The sequence below is a fragment of the Gorilla gorilla genome, chromosome 4 (genome assembly GCF_029281585.2).
Source record: "Gorilla gorilla gorilla isolate KB3781 chromosome 4, NHGRI_mGorGor1-v2.1_pri, whole genome shotgun sequence".
In the NCBI taxonomy this organism is placed as follows: Eukaryota; Metazoa; Chordata; class Mammalia; order Primates; family Hominidae; genus Gorilla; species Gorilla gorilla.
This window is the reverse complement of record NC_073228.2, coordinates 17,720,716-17,744,081: the sequence shown is the minus strand read 5'-3', so window position 1 is coordinate 17,744,081 and position 23,366 is coordinate 17,720,716. Positions and strand designations below refer to the sequence as shown.

General features: G+C 53.5%; 1 protein-coding gene across 2 annotated transcripts in view; it reads left to right on the top strand.

The window, feature by feature from the left end:
- The window catches only part of TTYH2 (tweety family member 2), a 49,071-nt gene that overhangs the window by 11,371 nt on the left and 14,334 nt on the right, over positions 1-23,366 (top strand). For both annotated transcript variants that reach the window (XM_004041076.5, XM_055389052.2), the window contains exons 3-6: positions 6,649-6,760; positions 13,053-13,273; positions 19,105-19,200; positions 19,692-19,764. In XM_004041076.5, the coding sequence (XP_004041124.3) occupies positions 6,649-6,760; positions 13,053-13,273; positions 19,105-19,200; positions 19,692-19,764 (502 nt within the window). The remainder of the gene's footprint in view (positions 1-6,648; positions 6,761-13,052; positions 13,274-19,104; positions 19,201-19,691; positions 19,765-23,366) is intronic.

Below are 23,366 nucleotides of genomic sequence, written 5' to 3'. Positions count from 1 at the left end.
ACAAAAATGAGCCAGGCATGGTAGTGCATGCTTGTAGTCCTGACTGAGGCAGGAGGATGATGAGCCCAGGAGGCAGAGGCTACAGTGAGCCATGATCGCTCCATCGCACTCTAGCCTGGGTGATGTGAGACCCTGTCTCTTACACACACATACACACACACACACACACACACAGATACACACAGAGATACACACACAACAAACTTGTTTTTGAAGAATACTTTGGAACGGTAAGAATGGCATGAGGAGTCAATTCTTCCAATACGGAAGAATTATCTGCAGTGTAGGGAAAACTCAAGGTGGAAGGAATGTGCATGGCAGAATCCGTCCCACAACATTCTGGGCATTACTTGTACCAGGCAATAGGGCACCAGCAGTAAGAAAACAGGCACCAAGTCTGCTTTCATGATCTGTCAGCAGAGGCTGAGAACTGTGTACCAGTTTGCTTTGAATCATTGCAACTAAAGAGAGAGGGCTGGGCGTGGTGGCTCATGCCTATAATCCCAGCACTTTGGGAGGCCAAGGTGGGTGGATCACTTGAGGTCAGGAGTTCGAGACCAGCCTGACCAACATGATGAAACCCTGTCTCTACTAAAAATACAAAATTAGCTGGGCGTGGTGGCGAGTGCCTGTAACCTCAGCTACTTGGGAGGCTGAAGCAGGAGAATCACTTGAACCCGGGAGGCGGAGGTTGCAGTGAGCTGAGATTGCGCCATTGCATTCTAGCCTGGGCAACAGAGTCAGACTCCGTCTCCAAAAAAAAAAACCAAAAAACTAAGGAGAGAGCTCTGAAGGAAAGGAGCAGGCATAGAAGTGGATGGCCCACCTGAGTCCAGGCGTTCCTGGGTGACATGGGCACCCAAACCCATAGGATGAGAAGGCGTTAACTTGGCAAAGGTGGGGGCAGGGGAGGCGGAGACACCTCCAGGCAGAGGTAAGAGGAACGTGCAAAGGCCCCGAGGCAGGAGCGAGCATGGGGCTAAAGGAAGCCAATGTGGCCGGAGCAGAGGGAGCAGATGAGGGGGTTGGGGGCACTGTCGAGGGTCGGGGTGAGCAGTGAGTGGCAGTGGGATGGGGAAAGTGTCATGGGGTCAGAAGACACAGGAGGCAGATGGGATTCAAACCATGGAGCAACTCATAGGCTTTGTGAGGGGTCGGGGTCTTTATTCTAAGAGCCAGGGGAGCCACTGTGGGGGCTCTGCAAAGAGGTAGCGTGACCCGATAACTCAGGTTGAATGGAACCCAGGCCGGTGGGAGTATTCGGAACAGCGGGGCTTGAATGTGAAGAAGTGGCCACCGGGTGACCGAAGAGCTCAGAGGCCTAATGAGGGCAGTGAGCGACCTTGGGATTAGCAATAGCAGGAGCCACCACCACCTGCAGGCCAGAGGGACACAGGGAGAGGCTATGTCACCAGGAAAGCTGGAGCCACACAGCCTGCCTATCAGCGGCTGTGGAACGAGGGGAGCAGGGCCCTGGCTGCCTTACCACCACCTCCAGTCGCCTACCAGCACCTCCATCGGCAGAAGCCAGCTAGCAGGGGAGCCCGAGACATTCCGTGTGAGGGATCAACCCCTGTAATGGAGAACAGGGCAGGGGACAGAGGAGGGACAGGTACAGGCAGAGGGTCGCATAGACGCGGGCAAGAGTAAAATCAGGCCATCAGGGAGGCCCAGCTGGAGAGCAGTGGGATTACACCTGGGCGTGGGCAGTGACCAGAGGGGAGTGCCCAGAGGAAGAGTCAGCTAGGGAGGTTTGGGGAGGAGCTGCTGAAGTTCATCTGCAGGTTTCTGGCTTAAGCCCCCGGATGGGGTGGCAGTGCTATCCTCCAAGGCAAGGGACATTGGCAGGGAACCAAAAGAGAAGCAGACGGTCAGTTTGGTTGTACACAGATTGAGTTTAAGGTGCCTTTGAACCATCCAAGTGGAGTTGGAGTTATAAAGCCAGGGTCATGAGGGTGGCCAGTGTGGAAGTCACACACACGGGTGACCTGCCGTAGGAAGCACAGAGTGAGAAGAGAAGGGTGCTGGGGCCAAGCCTGGAGGAAGCACAGTGTTTAACAGCTAGGACGCAAAAGGTGCCTGTGAAGGAGACCAGGAAAGAGTGTCCCACAAGGAAGGGCCGGGAACGCCACAAGGGCACAGGAGTCACAGGGCAGCGTGTTCCAGGAAGAGGAACCAAGCTGACCACTGCACGTGGGAGGGGGGTTGGGAAAAACCCTTGGGTTAAGTGGGAGGTCATTGGTTGCCTTCCTTGGAGCTGCGTCCACTGGGACACAGGAACAGCCAGATTGGTGTGAGTTATGGGAGGGGCAGGAAGGAGAGTCGGGACAGCAGCAGGAGAAGGGATGGAGGTAAAGGTTGGGGCACTGAGGTGGGAGGACACATGAGCTCTGCTGATGTGATTCCACCTGAAAGCGGGGGATTGAATCCACAGAAGAAAAGACCAACAAGGGGTTCCTGAAAAAGCAAAAGGGATAGGAGGATATACCTCTTTGTGCTCCTCTATTCTGGGGGAAGGGTAGTGATTTTATATTTGGGAAAGAGTAGTGTGAACACACCAGGGGGAAAGCAACACCACCAACTCACTTATTCTCCCTCAAGCAGAACAGTTTTTCCCATGGCCCAGATGGGACCAATGACCCCGGGAGAGACCAATGACCCCAGGAGAGACCAGGAGACCCTCATTAAACAGCCAAGGCGATTTCTTTCTTTCTTTCCTTTCTTTTCTCTTCCTTTCCTTTCCTTTTTGACAGAGTCTCGCTCTGTCGCCCAGGCTGGAGTGCAATGGCACGATCTCAGCTCACTGCAACCTCTGCCTCCCAGGTTCAAGAGATTCTCCTGCCTCAGCCTCCCGAGTAGCTGGGATTACAGGCACTCGCCACCACGCCCGGCTAATTTTTGTATTTTTAGTAGAGATGGGGTTTCGCCATGTTGGCCAGGCTGGTCTCAAACTCTTGACCTCAGGTGATCTGCCTGCCTCAGCCTCCCTAAGTGCTGGGATTACAGGCTTGAGCCCCAAGGCGATTTCTGATCCCCAGAGATGAGGTGTAATTTCACAGCCCCTCCTGGCCCATCGCTGATAAACCCACGGGGCCCGAGAGAACAGAAGGATGGGAAAACGCTGGCTTCATATTGAATCCCCGGAAAACACTAAATCGTGACTCAGAGAGCTAGAAAAGGATGAACACAAGGAGTCGACAAAAGGGCTTCTCAGAGCACAATACAATTGGTTCATTTTCTTTTAAATAAAGTTACAAATTGGAGGGTCACGGGAAGACAATTCATTTAATGTATGAATATCTCAGCTGAGCACTTGGTGAAGCTCCTCCCCTCTGTGTGGATACAGTTGCGTATTCTATGATGGTGCATTTAACTGGGTTCAAAGCTAGTTACACAACTCTGGTTGAATCCAATGAATATTGACTTATGCAGTGGATTTCTAAACTGTAGAGGGGGTGTGTGTGAGAGAGAGAGAGAGATATGTAAAGCATGCAGGAATCTTGTTGTTGTTTTTTTTTTTTTTTAATGTCTCCTGCCCCCCCATCTTGGATGATACAGGAACCTCATTTTAAAAGGCACATTCGCAGACCACACTGATGGAACGGGCCGGGCTGCTTACCTGCACTTAACAGGCTCCCCAGGTGATTCTGTTCCCGTGGTCCGAGGACCACGTCCTGAAAAACACTAAATTAGGAGTCGAGGGCACCCTGGAAGGAGGTTTCTTTTCTTTTCTTTCTTTCTTCCTTTTTTTTTTGAGATAGAGTCTTGCTCTGTCTCCCAGGCTGGAGTGAAATGGTGCAATCTTTGCTCCTTGCAACCTCCTCCTCCTGGGTTCTAGCAATTCTCCTGCCTCAGTCTCCCGAGTAGCTGGGATTACAGGCATGCGCCACCACGCCCAGCTAATTTTTGCATTTTTAGTAGAGATGGGGTTTCGCCATGTTGGCCAGGCTGGTCTTGAACTCCTGACCTCAGGTGATCTGCCTGCCTCAGCCTCCCAAAGTGCTGGGATTACAGGCGTGAGCCACTGCCCCCGGCAGGAGGTTTCTATCACAGTCCTCCAGGGGGTTCCGTCCTAGATCCTGTGTTGTTTAAAGAACAACAGAACAAATATAAGTGTGGACGTGTACATTCATCTCCCCCAACCCTAACCCAAATGAGCATTTTGGATGAAAACTCAGGAGGCTGCTTAATCAATCTTCAGATGGTCTCAAGTGGTGCAGGTCAGATGGAGTATGATGGATGGCAAGAGTCAAGATTTGAAGTGATTTGTTCATGCTGGAATGTTGGACTAAAACCAACTAGATGAGATTTCACAGGGATAGATTTAAAGTTCTGCTTTTGGTTAAAACAACACAAAAATCAATACAGCACTATAGGAAGGAGGAGAGACTGGGCTTAACAGCAATTCTTGGGAAGAAATTCAGGGGCTGTTTGTAGACCACAAGATCAGTGGGGGGCAGGGGGAACCAGGGTGGGTGCAAGTTCAGGTCAGTGCCCTGGGAAGTGGAGGACCTAAGGCATGAGCCCTGCTGCGCTCAGAGCTGATGAACAACCTGGACTTGAGTGACTCACTCAGGCCACATTTAAGAGTGACATTAACCAATTAGACTTTCATTTGGAGGACAGTGATGGCATGCGCAAGGGTCTGAAACCTTAGTCCCAAGAAGGACGCCTGCCCACTTGGAGAGCATGAGGTGAGAGGGTTATGAGGAAGCCAGGTTCAGCTGTCTGATGGGGCCCTGTGCAGAACTGGAAACTTCTTCCAGGCTGCCCTAGAAGACAAATGAAGATCCAGGGGGCGAGTGGTTTAAGGAGGCAGGTGTCAGCTCAGTAGAAGAAGGAACATTCTACAAGTTGGGAGTTCACAGTGGAAGAACAGACTGTGACATGGGTGGCCTGAGGATGTTGGGGGAAAGGGTGGAGGATGTCGAGGGAGTCCACAATTCCTGGAGGTGTCAAGAGAGACCCAAGGTTGGCAATGAGTATGTGATCTCAGTAGACCTCAGCGATTCCCAGGCCCACCTGTGTCAGAATCCCCTGGGGGCTGGTAAAAGTGCAGGTAACCTGGGCCCTCCCCAGATCTACTGCATCAGCATCCCTTGGGCTGGCTACAGTCTCCCAACTTTTGGAGTCTTAGGACTAGAGGACAGTATTTTCCTATTGCCCAAATAAAATGTCCTGTAGAACCAGCCTGCCAGGGACCCTGAACCTTCACCTCCCCACCCCCAGCCCCACCTGCCAGAACGTGAGATGTCATCCACCTACTCACCGCAGCCCCCAGGAAAGAGTTCCTCAGCTCAAGTCAAAAAACCTGCTCTCCATAGATGTTCACAGCAGCTGTATTCAGAATTGCCAGAACTTGGAAGCAACGAAGATGTCTTTAACAGGTGAATGGATAAGCTGTGGTCCATCCAGACAATGAAATATTATTCAGCACTGAAAAAAATGAGTTTTCAAGCCGGAATAAGTCATGGAAGAATCTTAAATCCATATTACTAAGCGAAAGAAGCCAGTCCGAAAATGCTCCACACTGTATCGTTTCAAGTGTATGACATTCTGAAAAAGCAAAACTAAGGAGAAAGTGAAAAGGTCAAGGGTTAAGGCCAGGTGCAGTGGCTCACGCCTGTAATCCCAGCACTTTGGGAGGCCAAGGCAGGTGGATCACCTGAGGTCAGGAGTTCAAGACCAACCTGGCCAACATGGTGAAACCTCCTCTCTACTAATAATACAAAAATTAGCCGGGCGTGGTGGCGGACACCTGTAATCTCAGCTACTCAGGAGGCTGAGGCAGGAGAATCACTTAAACCCAGGAGTCGGGGGTTACAGTGAGCTGAGATAGCGCCATTGCACTCCAGCCTGGGCAACAGAGCGAAACTCCGTCTCAAAAAAAATAAAAATAAAAGGGGTTAGAGGGGAGGGGGTACTTAATGGGCAGAGCACAGAGGAATTTTAGGGCAGTGAAACTACCCTGTATGATATGGTAATGGTGGACACGTCATTTTTTCATTTTTTCTTTTTTTAAAATTTTTTGCAGAGATAGGGTCTCACTATGTTGCGCAGGCTGGTCTCCAACTCCTGGGCTCAAGCGACCTATCCGCCTCGGCCTCCCAAAGTGTTGGGATCACAGGCATGAGCCACCGCACCCAGCCAACACTTGTCATTATCCATATGTCCAAACCTATAGAATGTGCAACGCTGAGAATGAACCCTAGTGGAAGCTGTGGGCTCTGGGTGATGATGATGTGTGCGTCTGGGCTCATCAGTTGTAATGGATGTACCACTCTGGTGCAGGATTTTAGGGTGGAGTAAGAGGCTGTGCGTGTGTGGGGCAGCAGATATATGGGAACTCTCTACTCTCCACTTAATTTTGCTGTGAACCTAAAACTGCTCTAAAAACAAGCTTTTTTTTTTTTTTTTTTTTTTGGAGACAGAGTCTAGCTCTGTCACCCAGGAGGGAGTGCAGTGGCACGATCTTGGCTCACTGCAACCTCCACCTCCTGGGTTCAAGCAATTCTATGCCTCAGCCTCCTGAGTAGCTGGGATTACAGGCATGAGCCACCGCACCCGGCCCTAAGCTTATTTTTTAATATAAACAAACATTCTCCTCTGTGTATCACCTCTAACCTCTGTTTGGGATCTTGCTTATAGTGCTGCGGTGGGCGTTGGTTTCTATGGAAACAGCGAGACCAACGATGGGGCGTACCAGCTGATGTACTCCTTGGACGATGCCAACCACACCTTCTCTGGGATCGATGCTCTGGTAAGGCTCCCGGGCAGCTGGCCGGGTACAGGCACAGCCCACAAGGTCAGCGTGGTCAGAGCAAGGGCCCCCGTCAGATCCCAGCTGGCTCAGCTGCACACGGAGGGGCTGTGTGACGCCCCAGGGCTGGACCCCCGCCTGTGCTGCAGTTGCCTCTGCTGGGGCAAATGGGCAATTGTGCGTTCCAAGCCTGCAGGGGTGGCAGGGATGGGGGTGAGGACTGAAGGAGGCAGCTGTGGGATCAAACCCCATTTTCCAACAAGCCGAACATTTTCTGATTTGTCAAAGGAGACCTTGAACATGGAAAATCAGCCCCACCGCATTTTTTGTGTTCATTTTAAGTGCTGCATATGGAGTATTGCAAGGTCCAGGAGATGCCAAGACGAAAAAAACTCTCTTCAGAGACAACTGAAGGCTGGGCGTGGTGGCTCACTCCTGTCATCCCAGCACTTTGAGGGAGGCCAAGGCATGTGGAGCTCAGGAGTTTGAGACTAGCCTGGGCAACATGGCAAAACCCTGTCTGTACCAAAAATACAAAAATTAGCCAGTTGTGGTGTGGTTCCAGCTACTTGGGAGGCTGAGGCAGGGAGATCACTTGAGCCTGGGAAGCGGAGGTCGCAGTGAGCCAAGATCACGCCACCACACTCCAGCCTGGGCAACAGAATGAGACTCCATCTCAAAAATTAAAGAAAAAAAAAAATTGAAGAGCCCCGTGACGTAAGGTAGTGGAGACCTGCCCCAGCTCCTCGGGGCTCTGGCTTCCAGGCGGTGACTCCAGGTCGGGGCTCACAGTGAAGGATGCTCTGGCCTGGCCAGAGGAGGTGTCAGACTCTTAGGGGAAGGGGAAGGCTACTCTGCCAAGCCAGGGCTGGATTTTGTGGCAGACGCTGCCTGATACACACGAGCCTTTTGCTGGGGCTGCCACCCCTCTGCTGGGGACCTGGCCCAGGGAGGAGCACGACAAGGGTGGACATCTGAGGACTTGCTTCCCTGAAAACTGCCTCTGCTTTTTCTACCCCAGCTGCCTGGAATTGGAGTTTTCCCACAGTTTGACCTTGGCCCCCACACACGCCATTCTCACTCTAAGCACCAGACCTTTTCAGCTGCTTATCCGAGCAGCCTCTGCCACAAAATCCAGCCCCAACAGAATTTGGCCATTGCCCCGGCATCCTCCAGAAGAGGATTGGACCCCATTTGCCCCGCTCCTGCTCCCTTAAGCTCTTCTAAGGCTTTAATCCCTCAGTCAACAAGGGGGGTCGGGGGTGTCACCTTAAAGAGACAGCTGTGCTGCTCCTCCGTGCCCAAGTCAATTGTGGGAGGAAGCCCTGACCTCCAGAAAGGGGCTGAGGGTGGCTACAAGACCAGGGGCCCTGGTCCTTTGCAGAGTTCATTCCACCGCCCGTGTCCACTGGGACCCATCCCCATAGCTGAGCGCTGAGTCCCAATGCGGAGATGCTAGTCTGGAACAGCCTTGCACGGTGAGCTGGGGCGGCTGGGTTGGAGGAGCTGAGGGACAGCCAGCTCAGGCCTGGGAGGCAGAGGCGTGGCCTGCCTGGGGAGAACTCTCCCTCTGGGCACCCACCCTTGCCCCAGGCCCTGGTGGGGAAGGGCCCCATGGTCACTGCCCTCTAGGCTCTCTCTGCCCCTCCCTGCCATCCTGCTGCCTGCCTCCTCTTCACCCACCAGCACCAGGATCGCTGGAGGAGGAACCTAGCCCCGAGAGGAAAATCCCCTGCCCTGCCCAGGAAGGCACCAGGGCCATGACCTTCATGGGTTTAGAGAAGCTCCCAGAACTCCCTTATGGGAAAACGTCAAGTCCTAGAAGTCCCTATCCCACAGGACGAGAGCTGCCAGGGAGGGGAGCTGGAACGGGCCCCCAGGCTGGGGCCTCCCACCACATGGCCTAATGGTGCTCCAGGGCCAGGTTTGGACATTTCACAGCAGGCCCCACTCTCTGAAATCCCTGCTCCAGGGCCAGGTTTGGACATTTCACAGCAGGCCCCACTCTCTGAAATCCCCCGTGTTCCCAAAGGGAAGGGTTCTATATCCCTGGAGATCAGCCCCTCGTCCTCTCCGTTGTTACCGAGAAGTGAGGTCAGGAGTCCCAGGGCTTCACACTGGTCCAGCCAGCCCATAGCTGCCTCCAGCCTGTGGGTGGTCACCTCCCCCTCTGGCGTGAACCCCTAGGGCCCAGGTGTAGCTGCTGCCTTGCCTCCAGGTGGAAAGGTGGCACCTGGGTCCTTGCTAGGACCTGTGAGGCTGGTTTGGGCCTCAGGGTGGACACCCAGCACACCAGTCCTCAGGGCTCCACGGGAGGCAGCAGATCTTAGAAGACTTCCCAGATCCAAGGGGAGAAGTCCGGATATCAGATAAATGACTAGTGAGATAATGTCAGTGAAAGTGCTGGTAGACTGTAAAGTACACTCAACTGTATGACTGTGATTATGAGTGCTATTACTGTAATCACCTTGGGGTCAGCGGGAGGCTGGGATCCAGGATGCTGTGGGTGGCAGAGGCAGATGGGGGACTCGTGGACAGGTCAGGCAGGACCTGGATCTGGGCCTTGCCAGAGGCCAGATCATGCAGCTGAGTGGCCAACAAGAAGCCCTCTAGGGATGCACCCACAGAGTGGGGTGGGCCCTGCTCCAAGTCATCCTTTCCTGGACTGGAAGCCCCACACCTATGCACGTCCAACTAGAGGAACACCTGTGCCTTGGTGGGTAGGGGCGGTGGTTCAGGGATCAGGCAGTCCTGGGAGGGCTGCACGCCCCAGTCTGGGGGGGTAGAGAGGAGTCGTTTTGGGATACCAAAACTTCCTGTACCTGGTAGCCAGCACGGCCCCTCCAGGCTCTCTCATGTGAGCCCGCAGCAGGCTGATGGGCAGCCCTCAGGTGTAGAAACTGAGGCTCAGGGAGGTTGCATTGCTGACCCGAGGTTGAAAATGTGTATGTTTCAGAGCAGAAACCAGAACCCAGGCCTCCTGGTCTTAGCCCCTTACCTCCACTGACCTGGCCCATCCACCCTTCCAGATAAGCTCACTGAGCGCTGGAGAGTCCTCCCTCCCAGAGGTTTTCATACTTGAGCTTGCATCAGAATCACCTGGAAGGGTTGGTAAACACTGATTGCAGGGCCCCACCCTCGGAGGTTCTGCTTCAGCGGGCCTGGGGCAGGGCTGAGAGCTTTTGCTTTTGTGAGTGAGTTCCCAGGGGGTGCATCTTATGCCCCTGGTCCCAGGACCACACTTGAGAACTGCTCTTTCCTCTAGACCATGGTCTCCGCCACCTGTAGCTCGTCCCTAAGTCTGCCCAGCCTGGAAAACTGACCTGTCCCTCCTGTTCTCAGAGCTTTCCATGAGAGAGAGCCTGATTCCATCTCTGGGTCATCCCACCTGTCCCTGGGGGGAGTACTATGTCCTGAACCTTTAAGGAATTGGGGATGGTATAGAGAAGTGGGGATTCGTAAGTAGGTCACTGCTGTCATTCTTATTTTTTTAAATTTTAGGATCTTTTGAGCCTAGGAGTTCTCTTGAACTCTTGAGTGTTCTTACAGCCTGAGCAGCATAGCGAGACCCCATCTCAAAAAAACAATTTTTTAGTTTTGTTTCCTGTGGGAAAATATCAGGAAGAAAGAGAAGGCATGACAAATACAAATACTGCCTTCTTTTTTTTCCCCCCCTAAGGAGGAGTTTAAGAAATAGAGAAGTTAAAAATGTAGAACTGTGAAGGAGAAAACAAGTGGCCTCACAGAAAAAGTTTACAGATAATTTTTTAACAGCCCTTTGCTCTGAAGTTTGTTTGATATATTATAGAAATATAGAAATGTCACCTATTACTGGGTTTGTTCAGAATGGCACTATTCTTTGATGATAGTGCCATTTGTATAAATGTTTCCAAAGTGGTTGTACATTTATCTTATTAAATTGAACAGCCAAGTGTACTAGCATGACATTTAGTTACTGAATGTACTTTTACATGGTTTGGGGTCTTTTCCCCTGTGCTTCGGGCTGTCGAATCTGTACAGGATAGAGTGTCTCCGTACTCTGGTATCTCTTAGTCCTTAACCAGCTCGTAAGAACCAAGCATAAGCCAGAAAACGGAACAAGCCGCTGACACTGAAAAAATAAAACAAAATGAAACAAAGAGAGCCATTCTCTTTTCTGGAACCAGGAACTCCCAGCATAGCGCAGATGTAAAAGGCCACACAGCTGATGTGAAGTCCCCATAACACAGAGAACACCGTTGGCCTCCGAGAGTGGAATTTAATCGGCCTTGCTGATCTCACTGTGGGAAGTTTCTGCCTCTTCTTCTGTGTCGTTTTTATCTCCCAGACCCGTGGGAGCTGAAGGCTGCCGAGTGTGGATTAGCGCACACTGCCCCACTCCCGGCCCGTTGTGCTTCTTGGTTTAGTGTGACAGTTTCAGAACAACAAAGCCCTTTCTCCGCTCGCTGCCAGCAAGGGCGTGCTTGGGGCTGCCAAGCTGCACCCCGGGCCTCTGCAGGCACCCTGGGTCTGGGCTGTGGGAAAGTCCCGCTAACCAGTACAAGCCCTGCCTGTGCTCTTCAAAAGCCAGCAAGGGTCGCCCACTTGGACCATTAGAAATGGATGGACATGGCCGGGCGTGGTGGCTCATGCTTGTAATCCCAGCACTTTAGGAGGCCGAGGTGGGTGGATCACTTGAGGCCAGGAGCTCGAGAGACCAGCCTGGCCAACATGGTGAAACTCTGTCTCCACTAAAAATACAAAAATTAGCCGGGCATGGTGGCGCACACCTGTAGTCCTAGCTACTTGGGAGGGAGGCTGAGGCAGGAGAATCGCTTGAACCCGGGAGGCGGAGGTTGCAGTGAGCCAAGATTGCACCACTGCACTCCAGCCTGGGTGACACAGAGCGAGACTCCATCTCAAAAAAAAAAAACAAAAATGAGAAAGAAAGAAATGGATGGACGGGCTACTCTGGCACACTGCCTAGAGGGTAGCCCTGCTCTGCAAGGAGCAGTACCTTTAAATATAAATAAATAAATAATGTTTTTAACTGGATGGCCAGCCGTCAACTTTCTATTTCTGTCTTGCATTGGCAGATGTTTCCTTCAGGGTCCACTCAACCCCAGGCCCTTAGGGCTCAGCCAAGGGACAGGAGCCTGTCTGCCCACCCAGCAGGACACACATCCAGGGGAGGATGTGAATACAAGGAGAAGGCGCCGGTTTCCTCCTCCTGCCTCATGTCCAGGCTCCTCAGAGACAGGATCGCAGCTGTTTTTGTTTTTGCAAAGTCCCATTGTCCTGCCTTCACTCAGCGTTCAGGACCCGGTGTGCTGCGGCTAGTGCCACAACAAAGCTTTTCTCTTATAGAACAATTAGCTATCCTATTGTGGGGGATACAAGGTCAAGGTAGCAACATAGAGTCTGTTTCTCTAACAGAGACTTTGTAAGCCAAAGTGTTGAAAGTTTTAAGAGAATCTTCAAAGAATAATGGATTATTTTGTTGGTTTCTCCATCTGGGTGTCTCTCTATAGTAAGGTATAGTAATGAATGCATATGCTTATTCCAGCCCTTTACAGCAGGGGCCACGTGGTGGGCATGCAGGATAGCCTCCTTAGCAGAGAGCAACAGAGGCTCCAGAGGGCAGGGATGTGCCCACACGCCCAGCGCCAGAGGCTAGACCTGGCCTCAGCCTCCAACACATAATGGTGTGCTCCTTTGGCGCCAGCATTCTCTCTCTTGGAGCCCAGATCCTGTTTAAGGCCAGGTCAGGAACTGCCCCCTGGTTTGAGGGACATGAGGGCTGGGTGGGTAGTGGCGGCCTCTGTCTTCAGTCCTTCCTCCAGGGGCACAGGCTCGAGATCTTCAGGCCTGGGGCAGCATGGTGTGTTCATTCATGCCTAAGCAGGCCAGGCCAGCTTTTTTTTTTTTTTTCGACACAGAGTCTCACTCTTGTCGCCCAGGCTGGAGTGCAATGGTGCGATCTTGGCTCATTGCAGACTCCGCCTCCCGGGTCCAAGTGATTGTCCTGCCTCAACCTCCCAAGTAGATAGGACTACAGGTACATGCCACCACACCTGGCTAATTTTTATATATTTTTTTGTAGAGACAGGGTCTCACTGTGTTTGCCCAGGCTGGTCTCAAACTCCTGGGTTCAAGCAATCCGCCTGCCTCAGCCTCCCGAAGTGCTGGGATGACAGGCATGAGCGTAATTATCGTACCTGGCCAGGCAACCTTCTGCTGCCTGCAAAGACCTCTTCCGGGATGAGAATCAGAAGCTCTACCTCCATGGCTTTTGCCCCTTGCTCCTCCCTAGGTTTCCGGAACTACCCAGAAGATGAAGGTGGACCTAGAGCAGCACCTGGCCCAGCTCAGTGAGATCTTTGCTGCCCGGGGCGATTACATGCAGACCCTGAAGTTCATACAGCAGATGGCGGGCAGCGTTGTTGTTCAGCTCTCAGGACTGCCCGTGTGGAGGGAGGTCACCATGGAGCTGACCAAGCTATCCAACCAGACTGGCTACGTGGAGTACTACAGGTGAAGGACCGGTGGGAGGCAGAGGGAGGGGCAGCAGCGGCTACGTCAGCTTTGTTTATCCAAACCTGCATGTTGAGCTCCAGGTGGAGAAGGGCCACTGGAAAGTATTTTTTTTTCTTTTTTTTTTAGACAGAGTCTTGCTCTGTTGCCCAGGCTGGAGTGAAGTGGCATGATCTCAGCTCACTACAACCTCTACCTCCTGGGTTCAAGAGATTCTCTTGCCTCAGCCTCCCTCCCAAGTAGCTGGGACTACAGGTGTGTGCCACCACGCCAGACTAATTTTTGTATTTTTAGTAGAGACAGAGTTTCACCATGTTGGCCAGGCTAGTCTCTCGAGCTCCTGGCCTCAAGTGATCCGCTGGCCTGAGCCTCCCAAAGTGCTGGGATTACAGGCGTGAGCCACCATGCCCAGCCCACCAGAAAGTCTTGATAAGCCATTGGCCAAAATCAGGAGAACATGGGAGCTTACAGGGGCCACGTGGTGAGCATGCAGGATAGCCTCCTTAATAGACAGGCAGCAGAGGCTACAGAGGACAGGGATGTGCTCACACTCCCCACGCCAAAGGCCGGACCTGGCCTCAGCCTCCCGCACACGGTGGGGTGCTTCTCTGGGACTAGCATTCTTCGTGGCTGGTGCAGGGTGGAAACGCCACATGCTTCATAGGTTCCTCGCCTGCCAGAGTTCATGGGACAGGATTTCTTGTATCCACAGACACAGCCACAGGGTTACGGGGGGTTGAGGAGATGAGCACCCGGCTAAGGGTGCTAAGAAGTTGCCATCAGGGGAGGCTCTGACCTACAAGTCATTGTGCTCCCAGGGCCTGGGCCTAAGCGTGGAGGAGGCACAAGGGAGGAATGAGGCTGTGTCCCCAGACTCACTTTTTTTTTCTTTCTTTTTAAGACAGTATCTCACTCTGTCACCCAGGCTGGAGTGCAGTGGTGTGATCATGGCTCATTGTAGCCTTGAACTCCTGGGCTCAAGTGATCCTCCCGCCTCAGCCTCCTGAGTAGCTGGGACTACAGGCACACAACCACGCCTGGCTAGTTTAAAAAAATTTTTTTTTGCAGCTGGGACTGGTGGCTTACACCTATAATCCCAGCACTTTGGGAGGCCAAGGCAGGCAGATCGCCTGAGGTCGGGAGTTCGAGACCAGCCTGACCAACATGGAGAAACCCTGTCTCTACTAAAAAATACAAAATTAGCTGGGCGTGGTGGCGCATGCCTGTAATCCCAGCTACTTGGGAGGCTGAGGCAGCAGAATTGCTTGAACCCAGGAGGTGGAGGTTGCAGTGAGCCAAGATCATGCCATCGCACTCCAGCCTCAGCAACAAGAGGGAAACTCCATCTCAAAAAAAAAAAAAAAAATTTTTTTTTACAAATAGGGTCTTGCTTTGTTGCCCAGGCTGGTCTCAAACTCCTGGCCTCAAGCAATCCTCCCACCTCAGCCTCCCAAAGTCCAAGGATTACAGACATGAGCCGCCATGCCCAGACCAGCCTCACTTATGTAGAACCTGAGTGATGGGGGCTGAGGGGCACCACCCTCACTTAGGTGTACAAACTCATGCCTGTGTCATCTGACCTCTGGGGCTTTGTTTACATCTCCCCTGCCTCCCCATTTGCCAAACCCCAGAGGCACTGGACACAATCGGCGGAGCAGGGACCTGCTGCTGCCCCTCTCCAGGTGCAGGGTCCAGCGAAGTTTGCTCCGGGGAAAGCACAGGAAGGAGGCAGCAGCCCCAGCCTTTGGAGGGCTCCCGGCTGAATGATGGCCTGGGCTTGTGCTCCCAGGGCCCGGGCCTAGCATGGAGGAGGCACGTGGGGAGTGGAAGCATGAGTCATGAGGAGCGAGTGTCAGTTCTTTGGATCCCTCCCCGCACCCTCCATTTGTTGGATCCTCTTCAAGCCATTGATGAAAGTCAGAGCCTTTAGCTCAGGGTTGCACAACTTACTTCTGTTTTCTGGATTTGAGTCCCCTTGTGTCATAAAGCCCCACCCCAGGAGGTCACTGCTGGACTGAGTCCAGGGGCCTCTCCCCTTCCCAAAAATAGGAGGTGGCAGGTCCCTGAGCAGAGGGAGCTCATGAAGTCCCCAGCTCTAGGGGTCCTCCCCACACCTTGCCTCCCCAGCCTGTTCAGTCCCTGCATCTCCGCCATGTCCGGGATGCTCTGGATTGAAGGGACCTTGGCCCCACTCCCCAGCAGATGGATGCTCATGGGCAAAAGAGCCTCCCTCCCAAGGGACAGAAGGAAACTGCCAGCTCTAAGGACTGTCTGTGACCTCCTGTGGCCCCAAAACAGGGGTGTCTGATGATTCTCCTGATGCATGGGCCATTCATTGCCTGAGCCTTCGAAATCTTATGTCAGGCAGGGGCAGGACCCATTTTAACCTTACTCTTCTCTAAGCACACCTAGCAGAGGACTGTGTATGTTTAAGGGCCTCATGTGGGCATTTTGATAATGACACTGATGGAATTAAGTCAGAATTTACATATCAAAGGCGGCTTATTGTTAAGGCGATTGTATTAAAATAGTGGAAGGATGGTGTCAACTGCACATCAGCTATTTCAGCATGAGTGATTGACAGGACCCCCTGTGAGTCCATCCCCAACTCCCCACTGCTTATTCAGGTTGAGGCAGAAGAGGTTTGGCTCATGCTGTAATCCCAGCACTTTGGGAGGCTGAGGTGGGTGGATCACCTGAGGCCAGTAATTCGAGACCAGCCTGGGCAACATGGAGAAACCTCATCTCTACTAAAAATACAAAAATTAGCTGGACGTGGTGGCGCACGCCTGTAGTCCCAGCTACTTGGGAGGCTGAGGCAGGAAAATTGCTTGAACCCAGGAAGCGGAGGCTGCAGTGAGCCGAGATTGCGCCACTGCACTCCAGTCAGGGCAATAGAGTGAGACTCTGTCTCAAAAAAAAAAAAAAAAGCAGAGGTCTAGTCCAAGGTTGGCACCTATGGCTCCTGAACATCAATGATATTCTACCCCTTCTCCCGTCTTTGCTTCCATCTGTGGCTTCTCCTCTCACCTGAGCTGCTCTGCCAAAAAAGCCCTCCCCTGAAGGGCCCCTGTCTTTGCTTTTGGGATAGTCCTTGAGCATAACCATGCAGCAAAGCAAATATTTCCTAGCGTTTTTATACAAGGCCTGGCAAAGTATTGGAGGAGATAAAAAGCCAAGGGGCTCCTCTCTTTGAGAGGCTACGGTTGAGGGAAGAGGGAGCCGGGGATGGGAGTGGCTCTGGCAGGCAGAGCCGAGTTCGTGGTTAGGAATACATCCCCCAGTCCTCACCCAGCTCCTCTGGGAAAACACATCCGCCTAGAGGAGATGTTTCCAGGAACCCCTGACAACATGAGGCAGCGAAAATACATTGAATCACAGCCACAGAACGTGGGTTAGAAGCACCCCTAACTGGATTTCCTGCTGCTCTGCAGAGCGGAGTCGAGTGGTGAGAAGAAATCTTTAAGTTTGAAACATGAACTGGGTATTTCCAGAGGTGCCCTGTAGCTGGCTGTGTCCCTTGCAGGAAGCTTGATGTAGACAATGTGGAATTTCTGGGCCAGGCTCTCCCCACCAGGGGCCTTGGCTTTCCAATCTGTAGAATGGGATCCAGCTCACACCTGTGATCCCAGCACTTTGGGAGGCTGAGGCAGGAGGATCTCTTGAGTCCAGGAGTTTGAGACCAGCCTGGACAACATAGACAGACCCGATCTTTATAATACGTGTGTGTGTGTGTGTGTATGTGTGTGTGTGTGTGTGTGTGTGTGTGTAAAAATAAGAATGTGATCCAAACACTAGATGGTTTGCGAGGTTCCTTCCAGCTCTGAGCTGAGTCTAAGGAAACTGGCTTCTTGGTGGCAGCAGGCTCTGCCCACTCCCCCAAGCCCCCGGCTCCATTCCTGGGAACCCCAGAGACCTAGTGGGTGCTGCCCCCTGCTCTGTGCAGAGACAAGGACTTTGATTAGTCCCCTTCTTTTGGCAGTAAGCCTCAATTCGGGGAGTCAGAAAGAACCTCCCTTGGCTGCCAGGCCTCCAGCTTGCTCCCTCCCCTCTCTCCCTCGGAGCCTCTTTGCCACTTTCTGCCAGCTCCAGGGCACTCCCTGCCCATGCTCCAAACTCCTTCTTCCCCTTTATGATGTCAGTGAAGCAGAAAACCATTGCTGGAGAGGAGAGGTCAGCGACTTTACTTGGCTCTTGCAGCAAGAGAAATAATGATCCAAATACTTCCCTCTTTGGGGACGGGGAAGCCCCTGTCTCTGTGCCCCCCTCCTCTGTCCACTCTCCCGCTGGTGCCCAGCACAGGGTAAAGGGCATGGCTGCCAGGGGAGACCACTGAGCCTTGTGAGGACCACCCTGGGGACCTGTGTGGAAGGGAAAGGAACAAGGGCACTTTGTTTGGGGTCTTCTCGGTGTCCGTTGGCTTAAGATACTTTGATTCTTCAGCCTGTTCTCTGGAGAAGCAGGAGGGCAGGGCCTTTGAAGTCCTTGGCTGCCTTGCCCCATCAACCTTTATATTTAGCAAGCACTTAATCCTTACTCTGGCCCTGTGAGATGAGGGGTTCCAGCTCCCTCTACAGATATGGAAACCAAGGTCTCAAGGGGTGAAGTGGCTTACCAAGGTCTCCCAGCTGGGGTATGACTGCCTTTCCCCATCAGTCCAGCCTTGGGGACAAAAAGGCTAGAGGAATGAAGGGCTTGGAGGAGGCTGGAGGTCTGCAGGGCTGTAGGTACCCTGACCTGGACTCCTGGGTTCCACACTGAGCCCTCTGATGGTCAGAAACGAGCCCACTCACCTGGGTATCCCTGGTGCCAAGCTCAGTGCCTGGCACAAATGTTTAAAAACGAACCTGAAGTTTTTTGTTGTTGTTGTTTTTGAGATGGAGTCTCACTCTGTGGCCCAGGCTGGAGTGCAATGGCGCCATCTCAGCTCACTGCAACCTCTGCCTCCTGGTTTCAGGTGATTCTCCTGCATCAGCCTCCTGAGTAGCTGGGACTACAGGTGCCTGCCACCACACCTGGCTAATTTTTGTATATTTTGTAGAGATGAGGTTTCACCACATTGGCCAGGCTGGTCTCGAACTCCTGGCCTCAAGTGATCTGCCCGTCTTGGCCTCCCAAAGTGCTGGGATTACAGGCGTGAGCCACTGCGTCTGGCCTGAACCTAAAAGTCTTAAGTTATGGATCGCATCCAGCAAGGGGGCAAGATGGGAGGCCTTGGGGAGCCAGGCTGAGTGTTTGTCAAAAAGGCAGGCACCTTAGGGGCTGTGTTAGATCTGTGGCTATAAACATCATGCCTTGGCTGGTCTGATGCTGTCTGAGAGTTCTAGAAGCAAAGGGAAGCAAAGGGAATGCCTGCTGGGAGGCCACAGAAAGACACTTCAGAGCTGTGCTGTCCAGGGTGGTAGCCCCAGCCATGTGTGGCTATTGAAATTAATTAAAATTAAGTAAAGTTTAAAATGTATTTCTTCAGTTGCACAAGCCATATTTCAAGTTCTCGGTAGCCACCTGTGGGTAGTGGCAAAGAAGAGAGTGGACAGCAGGGATTTAGAACAGTTCCTCCACTGGGGAAAGTTCTAGTGCACAGTGCTGGTTTTGACACTCAGCCTAGAGGTGAAGGCAGGGGGTGGGAAGTGACAGCTTTGTCCAGGCAGCAGTGGGGGTGCAGCTCCCGAGGCTTCAGCCCACGCATGCTGGGTGCTTGCTGGCTCTGGGCAGCATGTCCATAGTAGAGGGTCCAGTGTGTCCCAGGGCTGCCGTGCAGGCCTCCCACGTGGCCAGCAGGTCAGAAGTTCCACCCTGCTGCTCCTGACCATCCCTGCCCCTCTACCCAGGTGGCTCTCCTACCTCCTGCTCTTTATCCTGGACCTGGTCATCTGCCTCATTGCCTGTCTGGGACTGGCCAAGCGCTCCAAGTGTCTCCTGGCCTCGTGAGTATCCCTACCCGTGGACCTGGGACAAAGAGCTGGGCAGGATGCCATCATCAGAGAGAGACGAGGGCCTGGCCAGCTCCAGAGTGTGGGGAAAATAGCCAGGCTGCCTGAGGCCACCTTCTGCCCCGTCCTCAGCACTCAGCAGAGGAGACAGACAGCAGCCACCAAAAAACGAGCAAGCATTAGGCTTTCCTCCTTCTCTGGGCCTGACTCTGTTGAGCAGCTAAGAAACATGCATCCGCTCATGAAAGCCTCTGGCCGTCTTAGCCAGCACTGCCCCCTTAGCCTGTGCTCTCACGCCTGGGTCTCTTTAGCCTCAAGGACCTGGGCTCCATGGTCCTTTCCTAGTAGTGAGCAGGGCCCACGTCAGGGCAGGGACTGAGGCTGCCTTTGGATCCATTGCAAGGGTCTGGGGGCAGGGTGGGCGGGGTGATGGCTGAGAGGAAGGGGACCCCGCCTGCCAACTTTGTCGCCTGCCTCTCTCCTAGGATGCTGTGCTGTGGGGCACTGAGCCTGCTCCTCAGTTGGGCATCCCTGGCCGCTGATGGCGCTGCGGCAGTGGTGAGTTGGGGGAGGGAGTGGGTGGTGGGTGGTGGTTGATCTGCCAGGACACTCTGGTGTGTCTCCAAGCAGGGCCAGCTTCCGGTCCCAGCTCCTAACCTAGAATCCCAGGATCTCAGAACCAAAGGGACTTGCGTCATCTGAACCGGCCCCTCTCGTTACAGATGGGGAAACAGGCCCAGAGAAAGGAAGGGGACTGCCCAGGGTCAGAGCCAGGATAAGACACTCATGCTTCATACCTAGAGAGAAGCCCCCGGCCGCCCAGGCATGCTTAGGCTTACACGTGCTTAGGCTTAGGCGTGCCTGGGTGACCAGGGCGCTTCTCTCTGGGTGTGAAGAACTGACCAGGTCTCCTGAGAATGGGTAGGGGTCCGAGCCTCAGACCGGGGAATCCCTCCCGCATCAGAAGCTGCTGCTCTGCCAGCTCCCCAGGCCCTGGGACTGTAGAATGTGGTGTCTGACTTGCCTTCCATCCCAATGTCCCAGGACTCCTGCGGTCTGAAGCACACATGCTGTATGTTTCTGGATGTGATGTCTCAAAATGGTTTAAAAAAAAAAAGGCGGGGGCTTCCTATGCGGGTCCACATGATCTTTAAAGAACCTAACACTGGCGCTAAGCTGTGTGCATGAGGCTGTTCATTCACTCAGCTGACATTGTTTGCTGGGTGGCACTCGATGGTACAAGATGCCTGGGGTTGCGGAAGCCAAGAGGACGTGATGTTTGCTGTTGACAAAGTTCCAGCCTTTGGAAGCAAGACTCATAGGCAGATCACTGCAACCCCAGGCTTTGATACAGTGGAGGTGCAGTGTGTGTGTGTGTGTGTGTGTGTGTGTGTGTGTGTGTGTGTGTGTGTGTGTGTGCATGCACATGCATGTGATAGAAGAGAACACAGTTTACCAGGGGAATTCAAGGAACCCCTCACTGATTCAAAGTCCACAGACTAACCCTGGGACATGCATCTGTTCTGCCGTAGTGACCTAGGGCTTGATAGGATAAGATGGAGGTGGCTTGTACGAGAAGCTCCCTAACCACACTCACACCTCGTCCAGTGACTTGGGGGCTGGCCACTAGCTCTGGGCGTGGACATAATGCCCTCAAGGACCCTGGCACTGCCTGACTTAGCATCTTTGGCAGAGGCTTGTGCAGAAGGGAGAAGAGGGGGCATTTTCTGTCTTTGCCCCCTGCCACCCCAGTGCAGTGACCACGGACCAAGGAATGGTCAAGAAAAGGCCCAAGTCATGTTTGAAAGCATGCAGGAGCTGGGACGGCTGTAAACAGTGCCACTGCTGGCCAGGGTGATGCAGGCAGCTGCCTGGCCTGCAGCCTCTCCTCTGGGGCCAGGGGCACACACAGGGAAGCCGCAGGGAGCGCAAGGCGAACTCCTCCAGGGCCCCATCCCGCTTTCTGGGCAGCCTCTGCCTTCTGGAGGCAGCGGTGGCTTCCAGCTTGCCGCTGTGAGCTGCCCTGTGGTGGCCGCCCCTCCCAGTGGGGGCTCCTCCCTCTCACCAGGCTTCAGTGTTCACGAAAACCAGAGGCCATTTAATCTCCCAGCTGGGCGCCCTGGAATGCGGGGAGCTGGGGAGAAAGGCCATTTCCCTAATTCCTCTAGTCAGGCCCTTGTGTGTGAGAGGGGGAGCAGGCGGTGGAGCTGAATGGGCTTTTGACAGGCTGGAGATGCTGCTGCATTTTAATAGGAAGCCGGGTGAGGAGGAGCCAGGAGGGCAGGGAGGGCGGCCGGCTGTCCTGGGGTTGTTGTGGAGAGCTTTTGTGTGGCCTCCCAATGCCACCCTGCTCTCTGAGGCCTGTTTTGACAGCCGTGGGGCCAGAGGATTGACAAGGCCTCCCCTCCCCACCCCCGACCCCTACCCCTCCCTGTCCCTAGAAAGGACTCCATGAGGACAGAGCACTGCCCTGGAGATCTGCTCCGGGTGAGGCAGGGAGAGGAGGGAGCAGCCCAAGCTTCCAGGCCCTGGGGCCACCCCTCGTGGTCAGCCCTGCGAGTCAGGAGGTGTCTGGGGTGAGGGGCTAGAGCAGGCAGAGAGGCTGGGAAGCCCTGGAAGAAGGAAGGGGAAGGAAATGGGTTCAGCTGTGAGGGAGGGAGGCAAGGGCTGTCACAAGTGCTTTGGCCACTGAGCCCGGGGACAGAGAACTTCAGGGGATTCCTCCAGCTAAGGGGCAGCCAGGCCTGCCCCTGAGTCAGAGGGTGGGAGTGTGGCCTCTGCAGCCACCCTGTCTGGGCCCACATCCTCCCTTTACCCCTTCCCAGCAGTGGAAACCCAGGAAAGTTCCTGAGGTTTTCTGTGCCTCAGTTTCCTCCTAGGTGAACACAGAGAATAACAGGACTTACCTCAAAGGGCTGTTGCTAGGGAAAGATGATTGGGTTCATCCTGGGAGGCACACAGAAAATGTCCAATAAACAGTGGCCACCACTGGCTTCCTGTGCATTCATCATCATCATGCTAGGGTCACGGGGGTCCCTTCAGACCCACATCTCCATTCTCAGGAGCTGCCTGCAGGCTCAGCCATCACCTGGGCTGGTTACTGGGCAGCCTCTCCCACCTGCCCCAACTATGCTCAGTGACCTCCTTCCTGTCCCCTCTCCTGCCATCCCTATCACCATGGCATGAGTAATGCACACGTGTATTAGTCCATTTTCACACTGCTGATAAAGACATACCCAAGACTGGGCAATTTACAAAAGAAAGAGGTTTAATTGGACTCACATTTCCACATGGCTGAGGAAGCCCCACAATCATGGTGGAAGGCAAGGAGGAGCAAGTCACATCTTACATGGATGGCAGCAGGCAAAGAGAGAGGACGTATGCAGGGAAACTCCTGTTTTTAAAACCATCAGATCTGCCAGGTGTGGTGGCTCACACCTGTAATCCCAGAACTTTGGGAGGCTGAGGCAGGGGGATCAGCTGAGGTCAGGAGTTCAAAACCAGCCTGACCAACATGCCAGAACCCCATCTCTAGTAAAAATACAAAATTAGCCAGGCATAATGGTGCATTCCTATAATCTCAGCTACTCGGGAGACTGAGGCAGGAGGATTGCTTGAACCCGGGAGGCGGACGTTGCAGTGAGCCAAGATCACGCCACTGCACTCCAGCCTGGGCGACAGAGTGAGACTCTGTCTCAAAAAAAAAAAAAAAAAAAATCAGGTCTTGTGAGACTTATTCATTATTACAAGAACAGAGTGAGAAAGACTTGCCCCCGTGACTCAGTTACCTCCCACCAGGTCCCTCCCATAACATGTGGGAATTCAAGATGAGATTTGGGTGGACCATTTCAACATGCACACACACAAGTGCATCACACACATACATGCACATGCACATCACACACATACATGCACACGCACACAGGTGCTTGTCTTCATTAATAGGAGAGTTGACTCCTCACTGAGTCCCACACCCCAAACCATCCTATGCACCTATCCCAGGAGATGGAGGCTCTAGGGTGGCCAAGGGGTGTGAAGAGCAGGCCTGGCCTGGGAGGGGAAGGAGGAGAGAGGCAGGAAGACCACGTCACTGTGGAGCCTTGGACTGGAGCCTCCTGTCCCTCTCCTTTCTTGGTTCCCAAACTTCTTGGGGGTGACCC